General features: G+C 55.3%; 1 protein-coding gene across 1 annotated transcript; it reads left to right on the top strand.

The window, feature by feature from the left end:
* Positions 1–893: 893 nt before the first annotated feature.
* Positions 894–13320, top strand: EPS8L3 (EPS8 like 3). Its single transcript, XM_055340751.1, has 19 exons — positions 894–1004; positions 3570–3633; positions 3777–3841; positions 5192–5350; positions 5594–5743; positions 5866–5921; positions 6310–6449; positions 6530–6645; positions 6873–6993; positions 7084–7145; positions 7396–7470; positions 7807–7955; positions 10370–10451; positions 10704–10738; positions 11341–11440; positions 11644–11772; positions 12069–12142; positions 12624–12756; positions 13031–13320. The coding sequence occupies exons 2-19, from the start codon at positions 3603–3605 to the stop codon at positions 13040–13042; spliced, it is 1689 nt and encodes a 562-aa protein (XP_055196726.1). The 5' UTR covers positions 894–1004; positions 3570–3602; the 3' UTR covers positions 13043–13320.
* Positions 13321–15274: the final 1954 nt, after the last annotated feature.

Genomic DNA, 15274 nt, shown 5'->3' with positions numbered 1-15274 from the left:
CCCTCCCCTCCCCTTCCTTCCTCACCTCTCCCCCCTCTCCTCTCCTCTCCCCTGCTGCCTTGTTCCCTTTGATCTGTTTCCATGACCCCCTTGGACTTCAAGCTCCCAGAGGGCAGGCTGCCCAGCCCAGCCTGGGTGCCAAAGAACTTTTTAAGTAAAAGGAAGCAGAGGGACTGGGACATGAACAGGGACAAAGGCAACCTCCGGTCTCTCATCTTTCTCGAAGCCCGCCAGGTATGGAGCAGAGGTCCGAGGGCATAGGGCAGTGGGGAAGGAAAGTGAGTGGGGCACAAGAACTGGGGCTGACAGGTCCCCTGCGGGGTGGGAGGAGACAAGAAAGGACAGAATGGTGTGGCCCTGCCAGGAAGAGTCTCCACCCTCTGTAATGCCCGAGATGGTCCCAGCCCCTGGTCCCCATCTGCTCTTCCGAGATCCAGGTCCTGCTCACAGGCACCACTGGGCACACGTAATCATGCATCCACACGTGCTGCACTGCACCCACCCGGGCACACGTGCCAGTCTATGGCCTCCCCAAAGCCTGGGGTCCACCTCTAGCCACCTGTCCCCGGACCACAGAAGCCAGACCTCCCTGGGCCAAGACAGTCCTCTCCTTTTGGCCCCAGCCTAGTGCCTGATGTGGACCTGGGGCCTCAGAGGGGGCACCAGGCGGCAGAGGGAGGAGAGGCCACGCCCTAAGCTGGAGGAAGGCAGAGGAGGAGGCTGGGCAGCAGGGTCCCTGGCTAAGCCTGGTGCTCCCACAGGTCCAGACTTCCTTGCTGAGCGGGTGGTGGCCTCCGAGGCCTCCACGCCCACCGGAGTCCAAAGAGCACAGGTGTGGCTGCCTCATGGCCTCATCATCATAAGTCCCGCCTGCTCCCCAGGGCCCGGCTCAAGGGCCCCTGTCCACAGCCGCTAACAGAGAAGCGCTGCCTTCCCACCCCCAGCACCAGACCACCAGCTCGAGCACCGGCCCCCTCAGGGGGACAAGCGCCTCTGGAACACAGGTAAGGGCCTGGCCCACAGGAAAATCGGGGCTCCGCCAGCTGCAGGTGATCCCAGGTCCAGGTCTCCAGCGCATTCCCTGCCGGGAAGAGCATGCCCCAGAAAGGCTTGGCACTTGGCTGCGGCTAGCTGGCTAGGAAGCAGGGGAGGGGGAGCCAGGGCTCCAGAAGCAACTCTGGGCTCCTTCTCCCAGTGTCTGCGATGCAGACACCCCTTCCCTGCTCCAAGCCCCTAAGTTCAGAGGATACATCTGGGAAACCAGCCTGCCACAGCTCTACTCCCCCAAGGGCAAGGCAGACCAAAGCCAGCCGCCTCCCCTCTCCTGCTGTTTGGGATCTTGACAGTTCCCTGGATGTACCCACAGGAATCATGCTGGCATGGGGGAGGGCAGTAGGGCCAACCAAGGCAGAGTTCATTTTCTCTTCTTTCTCTTCCGGATCTAGAAGCAGGAAGTGTTGCAGCCTGGGGGGTAGAGTAGGGAGGAGCAGGCTTCCAGCATCCTCCTCCCCTTGGAGGGGACAGGGCCAAATTTGCCTTAATTCAAGCTCCCAAACAAGGAAAATAGAGCCAACCATCTCCTCCACAATCCCTCAGTTGTTTCCTAGCAACTGATCTCCTCATCACTGACTCATCAGACCCACTGTTATTTTCATAACAGTCCTAATAAATGGGTGTGGGCTGCCTTCTTACACTTTGCCCGGGCTATTTCAGGGTTTCTGTATGACACAGGCACATCATGGGGATGCATGGCACCCACAAACTTGACACCCTATTCATGAAGCATACACACGTCATTCAAATGACACTTAGCCCTGACTCACATGTTCAAGTCACTCCCACCCCACCCTGCACCTGTACACGCACTGTACTTACCTCCATTCCATTTCAACATGTGTGTGCATTCTGGACACACACATACACACACACACACACACCCTGTGCCGGGAAGGCACTGGGGAGACAGTGGTGGCAAGCCAAGTCTGTCCTTAGCATGTTGCAGCCCCGTAACAGAGACATCTATACACAATTAAAGCATGGAGTTTGCAGCCAGACTGGGCTAGGCTCATTTTCCAGGAAATACTCTCCGGTGACCTCAGGCTTGTTACCCTCTTTGAGCCTCAGAGGCCCCATCTGGTTAATGGAGCAATAACAGCACCCACCAGGTGAGGTTGTTTTGAGGATTAAATGAGCTGATGAGGGTGAAGTCCATAGAACAGTGTTCAACGTGTAGAGCCAAAGAAGTACGAGCAATGGTAGTGAAAATTAAATAGGATGTTTGTAAGGGGCAGAGCCCCAGGCTCACACACTAACCAGAGGGGCCATCTCTGTTAGAGATAAAACTACAAGGCTGGGCGTAGCATCAGGAAGGCACTCTGGGCAGGGGAGAGTGTGGTGATCAAGGGGGGGCTTCACTGAAGAGGTGATCCTTGAGCTGGATTTAAAGAGCTGGGTAAAGGGCACCTGGGTGGCTCAGTGATTGAGCGTCTACCTTTGACTCAGGTCATGATCCCAGGGTCCCGGGATCAAGTCCTACTTCAGGCTCTCCGCAGGGACCCTGCTTCTCCCTCTGCCTATGTCTCTGCCTTTCTCTGTGTCTCTTATAAATAAAATCTTTTAAAAATAATAAAACTTTAAAAAAGGCTGGGCAAGGGGGACCTGGGTGGCTCAGTCAGTTAGGTGTTTGCCTTCAGCTCAGGTCATAATTCCAGAGCCCTGAGATCGAGCCCCACATTGGGCTCCCTGCACAGTGGGAACCCTGCTTCTCCTTCTTCCTCTGCTTGCCACTCCCCCTGCTTGTGTGCTCTCATTCTCTCTCTCTCTCATTCTCTCTCTCTCTCTCTCTCTCTCTCTCTCTCTCTCTCTCTCTCAAATAAATAAATAGAACCTTTAAAAAAATAAAATAAAGGGCTGGGTAGAAAGGGGCTCTGAACAGAGGGTTCAGAGTATGGACAGATGAAGAGACAGGAGTCTTGATAAGACATTCAGGGAAGTGTAGATCATTGACAAACCCTATAGAGCCACATCATAAACATGCATTGACACGTGCGTGCAAACAGATACACACACAACACACACCCCTCCTGGGTGGGTCTGCAGCTTAAGAGGCAACATGGACCTCCTCCCAATTTGCAGAACTGAAACAGGCTTGGACAAAAGGTTTGCTTTGGCAAGAAAGGCTGTTGTACCTGACACTTTTCCTCCAGAAGCGAGGCATCTTCACATCCAGGCCCAAGACAGGATGTTTCCAGGTGCCTGTCCACAGAACTTTCCTAAGTCCACAGGAATGGGCTTTACTGAACAAATAATAATAAAATAAAGGAGGCCAGGAACCTGCCTTGAGGCCTCCCAGGCCCAGCCAAAATGGGGCTCCTCAGAGGAAGGCAAGGCTGAATATGGTTCCAGAAAGGCCCCTGGAGCCAGGTTTGGGTTTGGTCCTGGAGGCCCCAAGTCAGAGTCTGGCCCAAGCCTCAGGCCTGGGTGAGTGATGAGCTGCAAGAGCAGTTCTCCTGCCAGGGTCTGTCCTGGTATTTTTCTCCCCAGCCCTGATGGCTGTCTCTTTGGTTCAGTGTAGATTCTTGGAGTCATCTAACAGTGCCAACATGTCCCGGCCCAGCAGCAGAGCCATTTACCGTAAGATCTCCCTCTGGTCCCCTCTCCCCTTCCCTTCCTGAACCCCTTGCCCTCGGGCATCTCCCTCCCCTCGCTGACCATCCCCTGTAATTGTGTCTCCCCGGCCTGTTCTGTCTCCGTCCCCTTGTTCCACACCCCTACAGTGCAGCGGAAGGAGTACTTGCAGAACATCTCCTCTGAGCCCACCTGTCTGCAGCACAGGGTGGAGGTGAGTGGGTCCAGCATAGCAGGAGGAAGGAACGTGTGAGGGTAGCCTTCCCTGCAAGCACTTGAACAGACCACTGTCTCAGAGGTGTCTGGGCTTGAGTTCCCAGGGCAGGCACGGGCCGCTTGGGGGCTGGAATGAAGGCTCTGGCCCTGCCTGGGCAGACAACACCGCGAGCTCTGGTTGCCCAAAGGGCTGCTGATACCCCAGGGGAAGCACAGGCCGGAAGGGTGTTGTGGGGAGGAGCAGACACCTGATCAGGCTGGCGCATCCAGGGTGGACACCAGCCCTGGGCAGCAGCCGATCCGGGCTCTCAGGGAGAAGAAGCAGAGGAGGACACAGGGCCAGTGGTCAGGAGGCTCACGGGGCAGCAGAGGCCAGGCTCCTCCAGCCAGCCGGCTTGGGGCCAGGAGTCCTGGGCCTCGCGGTAGAGGTGGGCATGGGAGCCGGCTGTTTAGGCCTGGCAGGTGAGGTCAGGAGGAGATGTGTCCAGGATGCCAGGCATTTGCTCATGAGATCAGGGGCCCCTGAATATGTAAGCAGCGTGAACTCCCAGAAAGGCACTGAGGGCTGGGCTGAGAGCAGGGCAGGGGATCAAGGAGCAGGAGGCAATGGGAGCCCCCCAACAAGGGCCTGGAGGGGGGCAAGGGGAACTGTGGTGTGTGGGGGTGGAGTTTGGATGGGAAGAGGGAAGGGTCTTCTCAAGGAAGGAGAATAACAGCAAAAACCTGCCAGGGTGATGGGACTAGCAGCGGGCAAGGCTCTGAGCAAGACTGAGATGCCGTGGACCTCATCGGGCAAGAATCAGGGGCAGGGGGTTCTGGATCTTCCTGGGAGACTGGGAAGGGACAGACTAGCAGAAGTGGGAAAAGCATTCAGGGTATGGGGAACAGCATGAGCAAAGGCAAGGAGGCAGGAGTGCTGAGTCAGAGAAGAGAAGGACCAGGCTGGGGTGGTGGATTCCCAAAGGGGGCAAAGGCAGCCAGGGACAGAATTGGAGGGTCCTATATCCCGCCCAGAGGAGTTCAGACCATTTGTTGGGTTATTAGAACCCACATCTACCACCATCCAGCCCCGTCAAGTGACCTGGACTGTTAAGGGCCATGACATCCTTCCTCCAGGGTTCTAAACCCTCTAGTGCAGCTCATCAGACTCTGCCTCCGGGGCTCTATCCCAGCCCAACTGCTTCCAGCCCTCCCACTGGCCCAGAAAGGCTGCTGTGTGGGGATGGCCTGGGACCTCCCAAGCAACAAGGCTAAGAACGTGCCTTCCCCCTCTGCTACTTTTCCCCCCACCCCTACCCCGTCCCGCCACCACCTGTGGGCCCCTGATCCAAACCTCCTTTCCCCTCAGCACCTAATGACATGTAAGCTAGGATCTCAGAAGGTCCAAGAACCCAAGGATGTGCTGAAGAAGCTGCAGGAGATGGATGCTCAGGGTCGGGTGTGGAGTCAGGACCTGTTCCTGCAGGTCAGAGACGGCTGGTTCCAACTGCTGGACATCGAGACGAAGGTCAGCCCCCCCGAACTTGGCAATGGATAACAGCTAACGGGTGTAGAAAAGCAGGCACCTGGCATGGGCTTCACCCTCCCTGCCCCAAAGAACAGCCTGTCCCCGTATACAACACACATTCAGGCCTAGGAAGAGAGGGGAGATAGAGGCACTGGGTCAGAGAAGGTGACACCCCTGCCCGAGGCCATGAGGAGCCACCATGACTCTCAGGGACCTCACCGCCAAACTCTCTGTGTGGTGCAGGAGGAGCTGGACTCTTACCGCCTGGACAGCATCCAGGCCATGGATGTGGCGCTCAACATCGGCTCCTACAACGCTATCCTGTCCATCACGGTGCAGGGGTCCAGCCTGCCAGCCACCAGCACTCTGCTCTTCCACTGCCAGGAAGTGAGGGTGAGTGACTAGGGGTAGGGCTGGGAGCGAGAGAGGGTCCAACGCCCATCACTTCCCCCTAACATCCCTCACCCCCCCAACATAAACACACACACAGCCTGCCTGACTCCTGCTTCCTCCAGGCAGAGCAGCTAAGGAACAGCCTGAAGAAGGCCCTGGAGGAGGAGCAACAGCAAAGGTAGGCAGTCTCTGCCCCAGCCCACCTGCAGGACCTCTGACCTGGGTGGGCCAGACTCTGGCCCCACTTCTGGGGGAGCCCAGAAGCATGTGACCCAACCAACCTGGGCCTGGAACTGGGGACGGACCAGCCTGGGGCTAGGGTGCAGATGAGCGTGGGGGAGGAGCGGGGGCCAGGCCCAGGGAACACTGGAGACTGTCCCTGGAAACTAATATCGGACTGAGAGGGCCTACAGGGCAGGCACATGAGGTGGGGTGGAGTCCAGATGGAGACCAGGGAGCAGGGCAGGTGGATCTTCTAGAGAGGGATGGTAATACCCTTTGATCCGGGGCAGAGCCTCTGTCCCAAGAACCCTGTCAAAGCTGTGTCCCCATCATGTGCTCAGCAGACCCCACTCTAGAGCCCGTCACCCCAGCCAAGACAAATGGAGGGGGCCTTCTCCAGAGAGGTCATTCTCTAAGGAGCAAGTACCCCCACCAGAGCAGGGGCTCCCTCCAGAGCAGTCCTACTGGATGACCCCAGAGCACAGTAAGTTTGGGGCACGAGGGCAGGTGAAAGGAAGGTTTGAATCAAAGATCAGAAAGGCTCATGGTCCCCTTACATTGTAGGTACACCACCATCCCCAAGGCCCCTGCTACGCAACTCCAGAACCCAAGAATCGAGCACCCTCACTTTGCCTCCTCCAAGGCGGACCCCATCTCCCGAGAGCCCAGAGAGGGATGAGGTAACTGTAGATCGTCCTAAGATGGCTGAAGCTTTCCAGCCCAAGGGAAGACTGGGTCCCAGGATGGCCAAGGCAGGCCCGGGACTGAGGAGGGACAGGGAGGCTTGGTCAGACCCTGGGCTGGGCCTGAGGCTCTGGCTGGAGGTAGGGAAGGGTCGGGGGCAGGGTTGGGAGTTGAAGGGTGGACCCAACTGCCCACTCAAGGGCACGGGTTGTTTGGGGTCCAGGAGATACTAAGCCACGTCCTTAGGGATATCGAGCTGTTTGTGGGCAAGCTGAAGGAGGCCCAGGCAAAGAGCAGTCATAAGAAGAAGAAACTAGGGAAGAAAAAAGGCAAGGATCAGTGGGGTGAGTGCTGAGGGCTGGGGGGAAGGGGGAGGACGTGGGGGTGTGGTCTTGGGATGATGAACAACCCCCCACCGTCCCCCTCCCCTATAGGAATGACACAGGCACAGTACATTGATTGCTTCCAGAAGATCAAGTACAGCTTCAACCTCCTAGTATGTGACTCCTCACCAGTTCACAGTCTTCCCCTCACCCCTCCCCAGCCACCGCCTCCTCTCTGGTCTCCTAGAACCCCAAGTCCTTTCCTTCTCCAGCTTCTCCCCCTGGAACCTCCCCTCCTCCACTTAGCACTTTTGGAGATCTCCAGGCTCCCAGCCAAGGCCCTGAACAATTATAGGGTCCTGGGGTCCTGGTGAAGGTGGGGAAGAATGATGGGTAGTAGCACATAATGCCCTGTGTCCCCAGGGCAAGCTGGCCATCTGGCTGCAGGAGAAGAATGCTCCCGAATTTGTGCACATCCTCTTCCAACTTCTAGACTCTGTGAGTTTGGGGTCGAGAGGGTGATGAAGAGGGACAGGCTGGAATGAAGATGGAGGAGAGGCCAGGGTGGAAGGCAGGGGACAGGGGAAGGTTGTGGGGTCTGCCCCTTGCTCATCACAATACAGCCTCCTCATTGACCCCAAGACACCATCCTTGCTGTCTACAGCACCTCTCAACAGACTAGATGGGCTGGGGTTGGTCCAAGGACCCCAGGGATCTGAGGGAGACAGGAATGTGGCATTACAAGAGTGGGAAGCTCAGAATTCCGGGCCCCTTCCCACTCCTGTTTGGCCCTGGGAGACCTAAGCTGCCTGACACCTTGATTCCCTCCCCTAGATCCTGGCCCAGTGCCCTGAGCCTGGTCTAGCAGCCCGAGTGATTTCACCCCTCCTCACCCCCAAAGCCATCGACCTGCTGCAGTCCTGTCTCAGCCCGGCTGAGAGCGACTTCTGGAAGAGACTGGGTGTGGCCTGGACCACCAGCCGGTGAGTGAGGACAAGGCCTGAACTGACCTGGGCCAGGACATTAGAGATGGTAGACTCTGTTGTTGTCACAGACCAGAAATATCTCAAAACAAATTTCAGGGGGACCTCTCCATGGAGTTCCCAACTTTTTATTAGACTAAGTACAAACAATTAAAAAACATTTTTTTAATTAAAAACCCCACCAGTCACCATCACTCACCACTGAAGGAAAAAAAGGACAGCTCTTTCCAAGAAAGTAGAGTTGGCTGCCTGCTATGAGAAATGTTCACATTTTGGTCAAGGACAAAGTGAAAACATTGTCTCACTCCAGCCAGAATTTAAGAATTACTGACATGAGAGATGCCGATGTAACATCAGTAAGACTTGGCAACCGACCGGTCAAGGGGTTGAGGGAGAAAGAGATATTCCACGCAGTGTGATGGTGAGATAGGCCACAGCTGAGCTGGCTGATGGGAGCTGTGGGGAGCAAGTGAGGTGGGGTGGGGGGTGTGGACCAGTGGGGGTCGGCTGAGCTGAGGCATCAGTGAGATGGTCCCCAGGTACAGGGGGACCCAGAACTCAGGAGAGAGGTCCCAGCTGGCCTGCGGGTCTGAGAGCAGTGGGCACAGAAGTGGAGCACTCCAGAGGGAGCCCCAAGGACCCACTTAACCAGCGAGGCCCCCTTGAGCCCACGGGATAGGAAGGGACACTTTCACGTGTAGGTGGCAAAGGGAGCAGAGGGTCAAGGAGGCAAAGAGGAATTCCAGAGAGTTCAAAGGAGCAATCAAAAAGCAATGGCATGAAAACCAAGAGAGAAGAGGGTTTTAGGAAGAGAGAGAGGAGTCAACCAGGAAACAAGCCAGTTGGGCTAGCGAGTCCCTTGCCTACTGGGGTGCTCTTCTCAGTACAGACTCATTAAAATAATTTTTGTCCAATCCACCTGAAGATGTGGATTATGGTTCAACGTAATCTATTTATTTTGTTGTGGTAAAACATGCATAAGATAAAATTTGCCATTTTAAAGAGTAGAATTCCACAGCATTAGGTACGTTCGCAGCGTTGTGCAACCGTCTCTACTGTTCATCTTCAGAACTTTTTTCATCATGCCAAACAGAAACTCTGTACCCATGAAACAATGAACTAAACAGAACTCTGTACCCATTCCTCCCTCTCCCCAGCCCCTGGTAATTTCTATTCTCTTTTCTGTCCCAGTTTATTATTATTATTATTAAAGATTTTTTTTATTTATTCATGAGAGACAGAGGCAGAGACACAGGCAGAGGGAGAAGCAGGCTCCCCACGGGGCCTGATGTGTGACTCGATCCCAGGACCCCGGGATCACGCCCTGAGCCAAAGGCAGATGCCCAACCACTGAGCCCCCCAGGTGCCCCCTTGAGCATATTTTTTTAATTTTTTTAATTTATTTATGATAGTCACAGAGAGAGAAAGAGACATAGGCAGGGGGAGAAGCAGGCTCCATGCACCGGGAGCCCGATATGGGATTCGATCCCGGGTCTCCAGGATCGCGCCCTGGGCCAAAGGCAGGCGCCAAACCGCTGCACCACCCAGGGATCCCCCCTTGAGCATATTTTTAAGGTAAAGAAAGGGAACCAATTAAAAAGGTTCAGAAACGGAATGATTTCTTCGTTCCTGTTGAATAAGATATTCATTAGCTGCTTCCAATATCCCACCCACTGCACTCAGGCTGCTGCTCTCAAGGGGCTCCCTAGAGTTAGAAATACAGACTCGTGGGAAGCATGTGGGATATAGTGGGGGAGGAAAGTAATTGGGGTGATCCAAGAGGAAGGAAATGCCCCAGTGAAGAAAGAAAGGAACTTGCTCAAGGTGAGCAGGGGTTCCCCGGGACAGGCAAGCAGAGAAGATTCCCAGCAGAACAAGCCAGGACACCACAAACAGCACTGCCCCTCCTGCAGTAGGGGTGCAGTGGGCGATAGGGCGGGAGGCTGGGGAGCCAGGAGCAGCCCCCACTCCGGAGTCAACCACAACAGCTGCTGTGACCTCAAGCCAAGTTCCACCCATTAGTTAACTCAAAAGAAAGAGAGCTGCTGCCAAGAAGTGAAAATCAGGTCAGAAAAGCCCAGCCTGAGCCCCGGGAGGGTCTTCCAGCACTGACACTCTGTGCTTCCATCCCTTCGATCCAAACTCCCAGGCAGTGCAATAAAGTGTCCAACGTGTTCTTAGGGAGTGGATGCATCTGCACCTCACACGCAGAGGTGAGGCTGGGCTCTAGAGACCCACCCAGATGCATGCATTCTGCTTAACTGGGTGCCCCAGTAAGGGTGTCTGGGGCCTTTCATCTGTGCTCACGGGCCATGTCCTCCCTTGTAAGACCTCGAGGCCAGGGCCTGCCATCTCCTCCCTCTCCACATCCAACAGCCTGGCACCAAGTGGACTCAGCTTTGTTCTCTCCCCAGGGACGACTGGACAGGCGGTGAGCCCCCACCGTATCAACCCACATTCTATGATGGTTGGCAGCTTCCAGAACCCTCCAACCAGGTAAGGGATGCTTAGCAAAGAGCCCTGCTCAAAGCCCTGGGCTCTGGCTACTTTCTGCCCTCCCCGTTCACCATGGTCACATAACAACTCTAAGTGGTAGGTGGGTGCAGGTAGGTCCCAGATCTGCGAGCTGGGCAGGCAGGGAGGGGATGTGAGGCAGGCATGTGTGAGTGGGGCTGTGGTCTGATACGCCAGCTCCCACACCAGGCTGGCTGACTCCCTGCCCTTGCTCTCTCTGCTCTTTCCCCCCAGGCACCCTCAGGATACCAGAGCTCTACCTCTCTACGGTATGCCCTGGGCTTAGCCAGGACTCTATGATGGGGGTGTGTGTGTGAGACTGACCCTATGGATCTGTGGATTCTACAACTCAGAGACCCTCTGAGCTCACTTTTGGCCAGTCACGTGCCTGTACAGCACCTCCCCACCCCTACCTTGAATCGAAAAGTGCTTTTTTACCTTCCCAGTCTCCTATCCTGCTTCCTGTGATATGACCTACCATGCCTCTGATTTCCCAGAGCTCAGGTATAAAGCACTCAGAGGAGAGCTCAGACAGAGAAGAGTCCATTGCTAGCAGAGTCTTCAGAAATCAGTAACATTTCAGCCCCCTCCTGCCTGCAGAAACCCCCACCCCAAGCCCTGCCTTACACTGACCTGCCATTAAATCCCAGTGGCAGCCGAAGGGTCACCACCAGATTCCAGGCAGGAGATCTCTGGGTCTCTGGGGCTGGGACAGGGACTCAGTCTCAGACTCCATTCTCCAGCCCTCCTGACTCTGTGTGTGGTCGGGGTGGGGGGGAAGCCCTGGATTAGGGAGCACCTCCTACTTTGCCCAAGAGGAGACACACAACCATGGCCCTCAGCCTGGGGACCCCAACCACGTGCCCTCCAGTTCCAGACCCATGAAGCCAGCCCTGAAAATGCAAGTCCTATACGAGTTTGAAGCCAGGAACCCACAGGAACTGACTGTAGCCCAGGGAGAGGTGCTGGAGGTGAGACTCGGGCTTGAGCCTAGAAAAAGAGGTGGTGGTGGGTGGGAGCCGTAGGCAGCCTGGCGTTGGTGGTCTGGGTGTGGGGCTGCTGGGGTGGGCGGCCTAGAGAGAAGGAGGGTGGGGAAGGGCAGGAAGGAAGAAAGCCGTATTGGGGATTGGGCGTGGACAGAGGCTCCGGTGACTGAAGTAGGGACTCTTGGCAGGTCCTGGACCAGAGCAAGCGGTGGTGGCTGGTGAAGAATGAGAAGGGACAGAGTGGCTACATTCCCAGCAACATCCTAGAGCCCCTACAGTCGAGGGCCCCGGGGGACCAGAGCCAGTCGCCTTCTTGGGTACTATCCAGCCTAGACCGTCCAGAAGCTACAGGCCGGGGGTGGGAGCAGGAGGGATTCAATGACAAGTGGAGGAGATAGTCTTGGTTCTATTTAATCGGCATCGTCACAGGCTCCCTGTGTGCCAAGTTTATCCTGGGGCCCGAGCAGAGAACAAGGCCTTGTCCCCACCAGACAAGCAAACCGCGGAGTGAGATAAGTGATTTGATGGGAGTCCAGAGAAAAGGCCCAGATGTTGGGGGCCGTGGGTAGAAATGAGATGAGACGGCCTCTTACCCGGGTTCCCCTGGTTCCAGGCTCCAGTGCTTCGACCTAGCTCGACGCCTGAGGAGGTGGTGGCCTGGCTGCAGGCACAGAACTTCTCCACCACGTGAGTGTCCTGCCCTAGGCGCTGTGCTGGGAGCACTTGGGAGGGAGTCAGGTTACAGCCGAGGCAGCCCGGAGCCCCAGAACACCCAGAACACCCAGAACATGCACCGCACAGAAGAGACCCGCAGGTGCCACCCTCTGCTGAGTTAGAGAGAACGTGCTAGAGCACTGAACGGGGAGCCTCTGCCTTGGGGGGACAGTAGGATTCCAGGAAGCCCGAAAGAACTTCAGGTGCCAACCATCCCTTCCTGCCGCAAAATTCTCTTCCAGGGCATTCCTCGATTCAAACCCAAGAGTTCTGAAGTCGGTTTAAGCCAACATGCGTATCTTACTCCGTCACTTCCAGATACGCTTTTCCCCGAATTCTGTAACCCCAGCACCCAAGCCCAACAGCCCCTCATACTCCAAAATGCACCACGCCTCCAACACGCAGGCCCCCGCCCTCCACTCCACCTGCCGACACCTCCTGTTTTTGTTCCCAGCACCGTGAAGAGCCTCGGGTTCTTCACAGGGAGCCAGCTGCTTCGCATGAGACCCGGGGAGCTCCAGATGCTGTGTCCACAGGAGGCCCCACGGGTCCTGGCGCAGTTAGAAAAAGTCAGAAGGACGTTGGGGGTGAGGACACCCTGTGGCCCTGACCCTCACAGGGAGTGTGGGATGCTCCCTGGGTAGGAGGGAGAGTGCCAGGTGGACAAGCCCGCAGGCCCAGCCCTGGGCTAGGAGCGAGTGTGGCGGGTGCTGGGCACAGGACAGTCCCCTCAGAGGCCCGACTTCCCACGCGCAGCCAGGGCGCTCAAGCCTGCCATGAGGCTCCAAGCTGAGTGTTGACGCGAGCTCTGGGGATCCCTGGCCTGCCACCTTCCTCACCTCGATCCTTTTCTTTCCTCAGATGAGCCTTTAGGCACCAACCCAGACACCTCTGAGACCAAGACCCTCTCGCAAGCAGGATGGCAGATCTGATACTTTTTGGCACCCTGAGAAATCCACACTCACGTCCCCAGTTTGCAGTGAACCCCACGCCCCAGCTCACACAGCAAAGAGGATGAGCAAGCCCAGAAGCTGAGACAAACGGTGCCCCTTCTCGCTGTGTTGAGAGCCCTCCCCAGTGACCACCTATTTATTGTGTGTCTTTCCTAAGACTGGAGCACTTTGTGCTTGATTTGTCAGGACTCTCATTCAGCCCCCCTCCTCCCCAGTAAAAGCATCTGCAAGCTTGGCATGTGCCTCCCAGTGGCTTCTTCTGGGCCTGATGAGGGCCAAGGGCAGGGAGGCTGGAAGCAGTGGGACGCTGGCCGTGAAACAGTGGTGGCCCCACACCCACCACTGGGCCAGACTATTTGAAGGTGAGTGGGAATTCCCGCTGCAAACCTGGAGCTGAGAGAATTTGAGAATAATGGCCCAAGCTCTCCTTAGTCTCTTTATAAACAAATTCCAAAATAAGGTGCTGCCCACCACCTTCTACCTTCTGTGTACAGTTCTCCCAGTATGTTCCAAGGCACCAAGGGCAGCTGAGGGTACAGCTCCTCAGAGGAGGAAAGAGTACTCAGGCCGACAGTAGTTGGTGTGGATCACACTGGCTGATGAGCCAAAGAAGCACTAGCAAGCGTGTCAGCTGCTCTAGGCTCTACTTGGCAACTTCCTATTTTATTTTAGTTTTCTAAAGATTTTATTTATTTATTGGACAGAGTCAAAGAGCACAAGCAGGGAGAGAAGCAGGCTGAGGGAGGGGGAGAGGCAGGCTCCCCACAGCCAGGGAGCTGGATGCCAGACCAGGAACCTGATGTGGGGCTGGATCCAAGGACCTGGGATCAGGACCTGAGCCAAAGACAGACATTTAACCATTTAACCGGTTAACCGACTGAGTACCACCCCCCCACCCTGCACCCCCGGGCCCCTGCAACTTTCGCTTTCAATGCAACTGTTGTCCCCTCCTGTTGGGGGAGCCATCCATGAGCTCCCTCCTCAGCTTGTCTCTTTAGTGGCGGAGCATAAGGAACATTGGACTAAAAGTTGACAGTCCACCAACTGGCTGTTGGAACCATAGCAAGTCACTTCACAGTCTGAATCCCTATTTTCTCGAAGGTGAAATGAGAAGTTTGGACTGTTTGTGGCTTCTAATATTTAGTATCCACAGCCTTTTCAAGTTTCATAAGCTGCCCTAGACTCTCCTCCCTACAGAACAGAGGTTATACTTTTACTGATTTTGTCTCCGAGAAGTGTTGTGCCTATGGATCAATGGCCCTGGAGGGTTCTTAAGATGTTCCCTTGAGTATCTCTTCTGTCTGGGCCCCAGATTACCCTATTTTTGGACTGCCTGTGCCATTCCCTTGAGTGCCTGGCCTCCAAAAATCACCTCTCTTAGCTGGTAACGCTGAATAGGAAAGTAAAAGCTTTTCTTCACAAAAGAGATAAATGGTGAGACTCTTAGAATCTGACTGTCAAGGGTCAGAGCCAACCCAGCAAAGTTAATTTCTTAGATGCGGAGAGACGATAGTAACCCACTGCCCTTTGGGGATTCAGAGAGCTGAAGGGGTCCTAGACACAGGAAAAGACTTCAGGGCCAGAAGAAAAAAAGGTGTTTTAGCCCAGGGCTCATCAGATTTCCCAGCAAAGACTGAGATAAGGTGAGGAGCTGCTGGGACACCCAAGCTTAGTGAACTGGCACAAGCTGTGCTGCCCGACAGACCTCGGTTTGGACCCCAGGCCACCCGTAGGAACTGAAGCTTAGAAAGGCACCTTAACCTCGCCAGGCATTGCTTATCTTCTAAAAAGTGGGCATAAAACCTATTTCACAAAATTGTTGTGAAGCTTAAAATGGAATTAATCAGCCAACCTATGTGAAACACTTAGTTTTTTTCTTTAAGATTTTATTTATTTGTTTGAGATAGAGAAGGAGCAGGGGGAGGCATAGAGGGAGAGAGAGAAGCAGGCTTCCTGCTCAGCAGGGAGCCGAGCATGGGGCTCTTCCTGGGACCCTGGGATCATGACCTGAGCCAAAGGCAGACACTCAACCGACTGAGCCACCCAAGCACTGCAAAATACCTAGATTCTTGTCTGACATATCATAGGTGTTCAAAACATGTTTGCCTTTTTCCTCCGGTTAATTTGTGACTGGCCTTTTGTTACCTTGGAA

This window comes from Nyctereutes procyonoides, unplaced genomic scaffold, assembly GCF_905146905.1.
Source record: "Nyctereutes procyonoides isolate TBG_1078 unplaced genomic scaffold, NYPRO_anot_genome, whole genome shotgun sequence".
Lineage (NCBI taxonomy): Eukaryota > Metazoa > Chordata > Mammalia > Carnivora > Canidae > Nyctereutes > Nyctereutes procyonoides.
This window is presented reverse-complemented; position numbering and strand designations above follow the sequence as displayed.